Source organism: Sapajus apella, unplaced genomic scaffold (assembly GCF_009761245.1).
Source record: "Sapajus apella isolate SASKATOON/1434 unplaced genomic scaffold, GSC_monkey_1.0 scaffold2, whole genome shotgun sequence".
In the NCBI taxonomy this organism is placed as follows: domain Eukaryota; kingdom Metazoa; phylum Chordata; class Mammalia; order Primates; family Cebidae; genus Sapajus; species Sapajus apella.
The window spans coordinates 66,765,363-66,776,312 of NW_022436942.1; the positions used below are offsets into that span (position 1 = coordinate 66,765,363).

The 10,950-nt window shown below is 51.7% G+C and overlaps 1 protein-coding gene across 9 annotated transcripts in view; it reads right to left on the reverse strand.

The window, feature by feature from the left end:
- The window catches only part of SELPLG (selectin P ligand), a 12,266-nt gene extending 1,653 nt beyond the window's left edge, over positions 1–10,613 (reverse strand). Inside the window, exons 1-4 of one of the 9 annotated variants that reach the window (XM_032300521.1) lie at positions 10,399–10,566; positions 8,369–8,541; positions 155–522; positions 5–64 (exon numbers count right to left, since the gene is read on the reverse strand). In XM_032300521.1, coding sequence (XP_032156412.1) covers positions 5–64; positions 155–522; positions 8,369–8,471 — 531 coding nt within the window. In that variant the 5' untranslated portion in view covers positions 8,472–8,541; positions 10,399–10,566. Of the gene's footprint in view, positions 1–4; positions 523–3,406; positions 3,546–4,412; positions 5,470–6,921; positions 7,620–8,368; positions 8,542–10,398 lie in introns of those variants that run through there. The other 8 variants (XM_032300496.1, XM_032300558.1, XM_032300504.1 and 5 more) reach the window with 8 other exon arrangements.
- Positions 10,614–10,950: the final 337 nt, after the last annotated feature.

Genomic DNA, 10,950 nt, shown 5'->3' on the forward strand with positions numbered 1-10,950 from the left:
GTGCCTCTGTGGCTGCCGGTTGAGTGGTCTGTGCCTCTGTGGCTGCCAGTGGAGTGGTCTGTGCCTCTGTGACTGCCAGTGGAGTGGTCTGTGCCTCCGTGGCCACCGGATGAGTGGTCTGTGCCTCTGTGGCTGCCGGTTGAGTGGTCTGTACCTCCATGGCTGCTGGCTCCATGGACAGGGTCCCCATGTTGGATAGCTCCGTGCCCAGCTCTGTGACTGCCCCTCCTGCATCCAGGCCAATAGAAGGCCTCAGTCCTTCTAACTCCACGGTGGTGGGCTCAGGAGTTCCAGGCCCAGTCAGAAGAGGGGCGTTGGTGATGTTATTCAGTATTTCTGGAGCCTCTGTTTCCGGCACAGGCTCATCATACAGGTCATAATCTTCAGTGGCCTGTCTCCGGCCCCGGGCAAGCAGGGGGCCCAGGGCTTTCTTGGCTCCATCTGCCCAGGGGTCCCACGGCTGCAAGCTGCTGCTAGGGCCCAGCAGGATCAGCAGCAGGAGGAGTTTCAGAGGCATGGCACCTGGGGGGAGACAGTGGGTGGAGGGACATCAAGACAGCTTCACCCACGGCTTAGCAAGCACCCTAGACCACCACCCTCTACTGCCATAGTGGGAAGTATGTCTGGTCTGGAGCAGGGACTGGAGATTTAGGCTTCCCCAGGCATCCCTGACATGCCGGGTATGGAGAAGACCCTCATCCTGTAGCACTTATTATTATTACTAATCAACATGAATAAAGCTATGCAGGAAGGCCCTTTAACTTCTAGATGGTGCATAGAAATCAATTTGCCTCTCTCTTCTTTTTGGTTAAGACATTTTATTTGTGGACAAGACAATCCATTTGGGGTATAGAAAGAATTAGTGCTTCTAGTTCTATTAGCTTTTCATGTCACTCTTTTTTTGTTTGTTTGTTTGAGGTAGAGTCTCACTTTGACACTTACTCTGGAGTGCAGTGGCACAATCTCGGCCCACTGCAACCTCCACCTCTCAGGTTCAAATGATTCTCCTGTCTCAGCCTCCTGAGTAGTTGGGACTACAGGCATGAGCCACTGTGCCCAGCTGATTTTTGTATTTTTAGTAGAGATGGGGTCTCACCATGTTGGCCAGGCTGGTCTCCAACTCCTGGCCTCAACTGATCCGCCCACCTTGGTCTCCCACAGTTCTGGGATTATAGGCAGGAGCCACTGTGCCCAGCCTCATGTCACTCCTTCTTAATTTATATTGTTGCATCTATTTATAATCTATCATAAGAATAAAGTGGTACCTGTATAGAATTCATAAATAGATTAACTGCCCATTACAAAGTCCACAAGCAGAAGAGTTCGGAAATGACAGACCTCCCAGATAAAAGTGCTTATTGGACATCGAGGCCTCCTGGAGTCTGATTCTGCCGGCTACCCCCTCCCTGCCCACTGCCATGCCACCTCTACATGTCTCTCTTTTTCCTATCTTGGCTTCCACCCTCCACAGCCCTTGCCAGTCCTCAGAGTCTCAGTTTGTCTCATTCCTTCTCAATGTCTTGGCTTGGTCCTATTCCCTTTGGTGGTGTCCTCACTTGCACAATGCACAACAGGGATGACAGTGCCTACTTCATAGGCTATTGTGAGGCTAAAGTGAGGGGATGTATGCAAGACCCTTAGCACTTTGTTTGCATGGCAACTTCTCAGCAAAGGTTGGTTGATATTTAGTTCTTTCAGTCAACCTGTACCGTAAGTCTTTAAGGGCCCAGAGCCATTTAACTACACTCTCCATGGCCAGGAGAAAACTCAAAACTTTCAGAACAACCCTGCTCTCAGGGAGCTTAGAGTCATTGAGTGTGCCTGTGGGTAGGACACTGTCTATTCAGAGACTCTACATTGTCCTCCCTACCAGGGAGCCAGAAAGGCATAATCTCAGCTCACTGCAACCTCCGCTTCCCAGCTTCAAGCAATTCTCCTCCCGCAGCCTCCCAAGTGGCTGGGACTACAGGCGCACGCCACTGTGCCTAGCTAATTTTTGTATTTTTAGTAGAGATGGGGTTTCACCATGTTGGCCAGGCTGGTCTCAAACTCCTGACCTCAGAGATCTCCCCGCCTTAGCCTCCCAAAGTGCTGGGATTAAAGGGTGTGAGCCAATACCTGGCCTATGTTGGTTTCAAACATGCAAATCTGATGACATCTTAAACTAATTTATTTCTATTTATTGATTTACTTATTTATTTTAGAGACACAGTCTCACTTTTCACCCCATCTGGAGTGCAGTAGTGCAATCATAGCTCACTGCAGCCCTAACCTCCTGGGCTCAGGTGATCCTCCCACCTCAGCCTCCTGAGTAGTAGGAACTAGTTGTACATGGCACCACACCCGGCTAATTTTTAAATTTTTTTGTAGAGAAAAGGTCTTGCTATGTTGTCCAGACTGGTCTCAAATTCCTGGCCTCAAACAATCCTGCCTCGGCCTCCCAAAGCATTGAGATCACAGGCATGAGCCACCACACCCAGCCCACATCTTAAAATAATTTCTTAGAGGCCATGCATAGTAGCTCAACCCTGTAATCCCGGCACTTTGGGAGGCTGAGGCAGGCAGATCATCAAGTCAATAGATCAAGCCCATCCTGGCTAACATGATGAAACCCCATCTGAAAATATAAAAATTAGCTGGGCGTGGTGGTGCACATCTGCAGTCCCAGCTACTCGGGAGGCTGAGGCAGGAGAATTGCTTGAACCTGGGAGGCAGAGGTTGCAGTGAGCTGAGATCACACCACTGCACTCCAGCCTGGCAACAGACTGAGACTCTGTCTCAAATAATAATAATAATAATAATAAAGTAGTAATAATAATAATAATTTCTTAGGGTGGGTGCAGTGGCTCACGTCTGTAATCCCAGCACTTTGGGAGGCCGAGGTGAGCTGATCACCTGAGGTCAGGAGTTCAAGACTAGCCCGGCCAACATGTGAAACCCTGTCTCTACCAAAAATACAAAAATTAGCCAGGCGTGGTGGCAATTCCCTGTAATCCCAGCTACTCGGGAGGCTGAGGCAGGAGAATTGCTTGAACCTGGGAGGCAGAGGTTGCAGTGAGCCAAGATCACGCCGCTGCACTCCAGCCTGCGAAACAAGAGCAAAACTCTGTCTAAAAAATAAAAATAATGTCTTAATCCAAACTTGATGACATTTGCACCCTCACAGTCATGCCCATTTTATCAAGGATGACACTGAGGTTCAGAGACGTGAAGTGAGAGGTGGGAGGTCAAGATCAGATTGAAACTCAGTGAGGTTCAGGAAGGCGTAAAGCTGTCAGGAGAGACCCGACCTAGTTGAGGAGACAAAAGACTGGGCTTGTGGACGTGGGTGGGCGAGGAAGGACACAGCAAGAAAAAGCGGGAGCTTGAAAGCTATGCCCTCCAGAAAGGCCAGCCACATACTTACCAGGTGCCGTGCAGGGCATAGGGTTGAAAGCGTAGTCTATGGATTCAGATAACAAGGCTGTTCAAGTCCCAGCTTTGCCCTTTACAAGCTGTGTGACCTTGGCACGGATGCTTGCTTCCCTGAGCTTCCGTTTTCCCACCTGTGAAATGGAGATAAGAAACAGCGCCCTTCTCATAGGACTGCTGAGAGAATGCAACAAGTGGTTGGGTTCAAAAATTCCAGGCTGGTGGGCGTGGCAGCTCACGCCTATCATCCCAGGACTTTGGGAAGCTGAGGTGGGCGGGTCACTTGGGCCCATGAGTTCAAGAGTAGCCAGGGCAACATAGTGAGACACCCAGCCTGACACAAATAGAAAAATTAGGCCAGGCATGGTGGCTCATTCCTATAATCCCAGGACTTTGGGAGGCCAAGACAGGTGGATGGCTTGAGCTAAAGAATTCCTGACCAGCCTGGGCACCATGGTGAAACCCCGTCTCAATGAAACACACAAAAAAATTAGCCAGCAGTGGTGGTGCTCCCCTGTGGTGCTCCCCCGTGGTGCTCCCCCGTGGTGCTCCCCTGTAGTGCTCCCCTGTGGTCCCAGCTGCTCAGTCTTGGAGGCTGAGATGGGAGAACTGCCTGAGCCTGGGGTGATCGAGGCTGCAGTGAGCCGTGATTGTGCCACTGCACTCCAGCCTGGATGACAAAATTCTCAAAAATAAATTTTAAAAATTTTAAATAGGAAAATTAGCCAGGCATAGTAATGCACGCCTGTAGTCTCAGCTACTCAGGAGGCTAAGGCAGGAGGATTGCTTAAGCCTGGGGGTTGAGACTGCAGTGAGCTGAGATCGTGCTACTGCACTCCAGCCTGGGTGACAGAGTGAGACCCTGTGTAAAAACAAAACAAAGCAAAACAAAAAGACAAAAGTTCCAGGCTTCTGATAGGTGCTTAATAAATGTAACACACACACACACACACACACACACACACACACACACACACACACACCTTTGCTTACCAATTTACCTTCAGGGCAGCAGAGTTTCTTTGGGGTAGAGTTCCTATCTGGGGTAAGAATCTACCCCCCGAGCTTGGCCCCACTTTTCTGGGGCAGGGACTTTAGGAAGAAGCCACCAGCTTGGAGACATATTTCATCGTTATGAACACACTCACAGCCACCAACCCCTACTTAGGCAGTTCTCATTTCCTAGAAGGCAAAGCTCTCAGCCAGTTCCTGGAAGCAGAGAGGGCAGGGGCAAAATTGCAAGGCCTGGCCCCCCGGGTTCCCCGGTCGAGGGGGGCATCTAGGTGAATCAGGACAGGACTTGCTGCAGCCCAGAGGCTGGGAGCATAACACAGAGGGCTCTGGGGCCGTGTTCTTCAGGTGAGCTGTCCCTGTGGCTGACCCTCCCCTACACCCATCACCACAGCCTCCTGCACACAGAGACAGCCTGGGGTGGAGAGTCTGGGGCCTGAATCCCACACTCACCCCCACTTAGTGGCTGTGTAAACTCAGGCAAGTTGCTTCTCCCTCTCTAAGCCTCAGCTTCCTCATTGTCAAACAGGCAATATTGCTCAAAAAAATCATCATGAGAATTGAATGAGTGTATGGAAGGTCCCAGATGCTGGCTTCCAGCAGGGGGTACTTTACTTGGGGACCCTTTTCGGGGCTGCAGGCAGAGGAGCAGAAGAAAGGGAGGGCTCAGACTCAGAGGGTGTGGAGATGGCGACCTCCCTCCCTTCCCTGTGGGCATTCGGGCTTTCAGAAAGCGGAGAGCTCCGTAGCAGTTGTGATAGGACCTGGTGCGCTGGGAAACCACACGTCTCCTTTCCTGGGCCCGTCTAAAGCAGGCACCTTATCCCACATGCTCCTGGTGTCAGTACTGAGAGTCCCTCATCCCCAAAAACCCCTCACTCCTAGGCAAACTGGGGATGGGGGTGTGTTGGTCACCCCAGCCTGGTCCCTGCCATTCCATGGGCTTCAAGACACAGCAGCCTGGAGCCAGGCCTCAGCTGAGCAGGCATCAGCCCATCTAACAGGAAGAAAACCTGAGTCTCAGCCGGGCACGGTGCCTCTAGCTTGTACTGCTAGCACTTTGGGAGGCTGAGGGAGGAGGATGACTTGAAGCCAGGGGTTCAAGACCAGCCTGGGCAATGTAGTGAGAGAACCCTGTCTCTACAAAACATTTAAAAATTAGCCAGGTGTGCTGGTGCATGACTGTAATCCCAGGTACTCAAGAAGCTGAGGCCAGAGGACAGCTTGAGCCCAGGTCGAGGCTGCAGTGAGCTATGATGGTACTACTGCACTCCAGCCTGGTGACAGAGCAAGACCTTGTCTCTAAGAAATAAAAACTTTTTTTTTTTTTTTTGAGGAGTTTCGCTCGTTTCCCAGGCTGGAGTGCAATGGCGCAATCTTGGCTCACCACAACCTCCACCTCCCGGGTTTAAGTGATTCTTTTGCCTCAGCCTCCCAAGTAGCTGGGATTACGGGCATGTGCCACCACGCCTGGCTAATTTTGTATTTTTAGTAGAGATGGGGTCAGGCTGGTCTCGAACTCCTGACCTCAAGTGATCCGCCCACCTCGGCCTCCCAAAGTGCTGAGATTACAGACTTGAGCCACCGTGTCCAGTATTTTTTTTTTTTTTAAATGAAAGAAAAGAAAACCCCAGGCTCTGAGAGTTTTTGTCTCAGCTTGGGCCACACAGGTAGAATGTGGAGGAGTTTTCTCACTATGGATGGCAGGTAGCATAATGCCGCCTTAATATTTGCTACAGTAAATTATTATACAACAAAAATGCGGGTTGTGAAAGCCCGTGCCTTGGAGGGACGATTTCATCCTTTTGCTGCCTGGCGACCTCATTTCTCCTCACTCCCATGTTCACTGGCTCTAAGGCCACCCATCACACAGATGAGCAAGCAAAGCCCAGAGTCAGGGGGTCATGTCCAGGCCCCATCTTCCACCTCTCCTCTCCCTGGAAGGCAGAAAAACAGTCCCACGGAGCGGGGCCAGGGCAGGGGTCTCCGGTGGCCGTATCCTGTTTGTCTTGATGCTTGCCTAGCGGAGTAGGTCAGAGACTGCTCATTTTGCATCTTTCACCCTAAAACCAGGCTGCTTCTGCCCCAGGCCCCATCTGGACCCCACGTGGCCCCATCCAGTCTGTTTGGAGGAGCAGGCTACAGGGGCCCAGGCTCCAACTCCAGAGACCCCGCCGTGTGTCCGCCCTGAGCTGCTCAGGAAAGATACCTGTGGGGCTCCAAGCCGCTGAAAACCTCTAACTGAGAATCCTGAAACTGCAGGTCACAGCCGGAAGGATCTTGGAATGTTAAACTTCAAAAGACTGAGCATCTCAGGATTTGGGTCAAGTAGTCATCAATAGAAGAAAAGGCCCCCAATAACTGAGGTGCATATGTCTCCCGGATCCCAGAGCAGATCTAAGTCTGGGTGGACAGGACAGGCCCTGCCCTGGGAGCCATATCAAACCAGGTCAATCCCAGCTCTGTCCCTTACAAGCCGTGTGACCTTGGGCAACTCACCTCACCTCTCTGAGCTGTGGGTTCCTTCGCTGGAATACAAAGACACATGGATAGCACCTGCTTTTCATGGGGTTGTTGTGGGTTGAAGAGGGCCAGGAGAATGCCCCGTCCTCCCAGAAGCCTTTCCGGATTGCCCCAGGCATGATGAGTCATCTCCTGTGTTTAACCATTTTAACTGTTCATTTACTTTCTAAAAATGTATTCACATTGGCCCCTAAACTTCCAGGGGACAGGAAGCACAGCTATCTTGCTGATCGGGCCACAGTCCTGGGATCTGGCCGATGAGCAGGCACACACCTCTCTCAATGCTTATCTCAGTGGCTCAAAGCCACCGAGGCTGTCTGCTCTGCTGCTCCCACCAGACCACAAGGTTTTGGAGGGCAGGAGCTCTCCTGGGTCTCCTGGCAGCCCCAGGGGCCTCACTAAATGCCTCTGCAGGACAGGTCCTGTGACTGAGGCAGGGGACCATGCCCAGAACTGCACAGCACATGCTGTCTTCACACTTTTCACACGACATTTACCAGCTGACGCTTTCCAACCTCGTTCCATCATCTACCCCAGCTCACAGCAGGGAGCCTCTGTAGACAATTTTTCCCTACTCACCATCCCCCTCATGAAATGTTTACTTATTTACTTATTTACTTTTAGAGATAAGGTCTTGCTCTGTTGCCCAGGCTGGAGTACAGTGGTGCAATCACAGCTTACTGAAGCCTTGAACTCTCAGGTAGCTAAGACTACAGGTGCATGCCACCAGACCCAGCTATTTTTAAATTTTTGTAGAGTTGGGTTTTCTCCATGTTGCCCAGGTTGGTCTCAAACTCCTGCTTGGGCCTCCAAAAGTGCTGGGATTTACAGCCGTGAGCCACCGTGCCCAGCCCTCCTCACGAAATTTTTTAGGCTGGAATGCAGTGGCACTGTCTCGGCTCACTGCAACCTTCACTTCTCAGGTTCAAGTGATTCTCCTGCCTCAGCCTCACGAGTAGCTGGGACTACAGGAGCATGCCACCAAGCCCAGCTAATTTTTTGTATTTTTTGTAGAGACGGGGTTTCCCCATGTTAGCCAGGATGGTCTCGATCTCCTGACCTCGTGATCTGCCGGCCTTGGCCTCCAAAGGTGCTGGGATTACAGGTGTGAGCCACCACACCCGGCCCTCATGAAATGTTCATAGCACAGACATGCTGTATATCTGTTTGATGTTTGGCAGTTCAGTGTTAGTTGAGATTTTTTTGCGTTATCCCCCCGCCAACTCCGCCAAGAACCAAGTTACTCCTGTTGGAACCCAAATTTGCTGGCCTGATAAAGCAGAGGTAAGATACTTGCTTGGCACAAATGAATTCAATGAGACCTACATCTGATTTTAGTTGAACAACTGTCTTTAAACCATTTTCCAGAGAACCCCATGTAGACAGACAGATCAACAACCACAGACCCCCAACACACACACACCTGCCATCTTATCTTCGTCTAGACTACTGGCCCCACTGCCATCTTCCTGTTCAAGCTCGCAAAGGAGATCAAGACACAGGCCTGGGGTCACCACGAACTCCATGAGCGTCCTGCAGCCATAACCACTCTGCCAAAGGCAGCCGCTTCTCCCCTTCAAGCCTCAGTGTTCTCATCTGTAAAAGGGGCACTGTCCACTCTCCAAGGTTCTCAGATGACTGATTCCCCAGCTCTTCTGAATGCCCCACTCCGGGCCCAGCCTGGCGGCCCAGCCCTTCCGCCATCTGAGATTCAACTCCCCTGGCTGCTGGCCAAGGATGTTGAGGGAGGCATCAACCACCCAGGGCGCGGCCTCCCCAGGCAACCCCAGAGGAAGCGACTCTGGGGGCGTCCGAGGGCCTGGGAGCCACCTTCTGAAGCCCTGACACACTGAGGGGCCTGGATCTGGGGCCCTGAAAGTCTGAGGTGGGGAAAAAAAGGAAAACGGAAGTAAGAGGAAAGGGAGAGAATTCCAGGCAGCAGAAGCCCGGATGTAGATAATATGGAGGGAGAGTGTGTGAACGTGTGTACAGCGGGGCACAACTGGCCCCCACCATTTCCTTTTAGTGTCCTGAAAGCATCTCAAATACCAATTAATAAGAGTAGTCTAATTTTTTTTTTTTTTGGGGGGACGGGGTCTCACTCCAACACCCAGGTTGGAGTGTAGGGCACGATCTCAGCTCACTGCAGCCTCCCTTCCCAGGCTCAACTGATCCCCCCACCTCTGCCTCCCAAGTAGCTGAGACCACAGGCACGCACCATTCCGCCTGGCTAATTTTTTATATTTTTGGTAGAGCTGGGGTTTCACCATGTTGCCCAGGTTGGTCTCGAATTCCTGAGCTCAGGCGACCCACCTGCCTCAGCCTCCCAAAGTGCTGGGATTACAGACGTGAGCCACCGCACCCGGCCAAGTATTCTAATTATTATTATTTTTTCCATTTTGCTAACAATAGTATCCTAATTCTAATATTTTCATAGTTTGCCACAGACAAGAGTCATTTTCTCAGTCTTATAAAAAGGGGGAAGAATGCATCTTTCTCTGAAAACAACTTTTTTATGTGTCCATAATATATGTAGCTTTTTTTTTTTTTTTGCTTTTTTAGAGGCAGGGTTTCACCATGTAACCCAGGATGGTCTCGATCTCCTGACCTTGTGATCTGCCCACTTCGGCCTCCCAAAGTGCTGGGATTACAGGCGTGAGCCACCATGCCCGGCCTAACATGTGCAGCTTCAAGACAAATCCTGCACTCCCTCTACTTTCTGGAATCTTCCAGACCTAATCTCAGCTCTGCCCCTAAACAAATCCTTTCACCTCTCCAGGCCTCAGTTTCCCATGCAGGAAAGGAGAGGGTAGGATAATTTCTAGAGAAACACTCATGGTTTCTCTGATTTTCAGAATGCCCCCAAGCCGGAAGCTGCAGGCAAAGTGGCTGGGAGGGAAGGAGGTTAACGGGAGGCTGGGGGTGGTGGGTCACGCCGTAATTTCAGTGCTTTGGGAGGCTGAGGCAAAAGGCTTGAGGCCAGGAGTTTGAGACCAGCCTGCGCACCCAAGTGAGACCCCATCTCTAGGAAAAGTAAAAATATTAGCTGCATGAGGCGGTGTGTGTCTGTAGTCCCACCTACTCAGGAGGCTGAGGTGGGAGGATCATTTGTGCCTAGGAGTTTGAGGCTGCAGTGATCCGTGATCGTACCACTGCACTCCAGCCTTGATCCGTGATCGTACAACTGCACTCCAGCCTGGGTGGCAGAGTAAGACCTTGTCTTAAAAAGGAAAAAAAAGCAGGAGCAGGATTCAGAAGAGACACCAGAATAAGGCCACAGACTCCAGGAAGACTTTAGTCTTGAGCCAGAGGAGCCTCAGTTCGCCCTCCCCAGGGGCTGCAGTTCAGGAAGGGCCTGGAGGTCCTGCCCGGGCCTGCCAGCAGCTATGAGACAGGCCCCTGGCCCATGGGGACCTCCAGCCACTCCCTGTGGTTTTGCAAGCCAACACTTACCACCGTGCTCAGCAGAGCATGGGACAGCTGCCTCGTGGGCCCAGAAGAAGTAGCTTCTCTGCTTTAGTGACGAGGACTCAGCCTACGCTGTCGGGCACTGCTGTGGCACCCCCTGCAGCAGTCTGGGACCCAAGCAACCCCCAATGGCCGTGTGTGGAAGAAGGAAGCGAGAATGCGGTTACTCAGGCAGGGCCACGTGACAGCCCACACCCCCTTGTTTGTGACAGCTTTGGTGACAACGTTGATCAAGCCGGGGTGGGGAGAGAGACAGGTACCTGCTGGGTCTGACATTGCTCTTGGATTCCCGTAACTGTGAAAACACCAAGAACCAAGTGGAAACTCTGTGGGGAGACGTTCTTCGGTCGGGGGTAGGGCCCAAACCGAGAAAGGCCACAGCATTACTCCAGTGACAATGGAAAGCAGGGGCCAGAGGAGACCCCCTGAAGGACAGGAGTGACTAGAGAAAGGGGAGAATGGTCTTGCTTCTTGCCCAAGATTGGCGGTGGGTGGGAGGGAGTGGAGGTGGTTGGGGAGTAGAAAACAAAACACAGA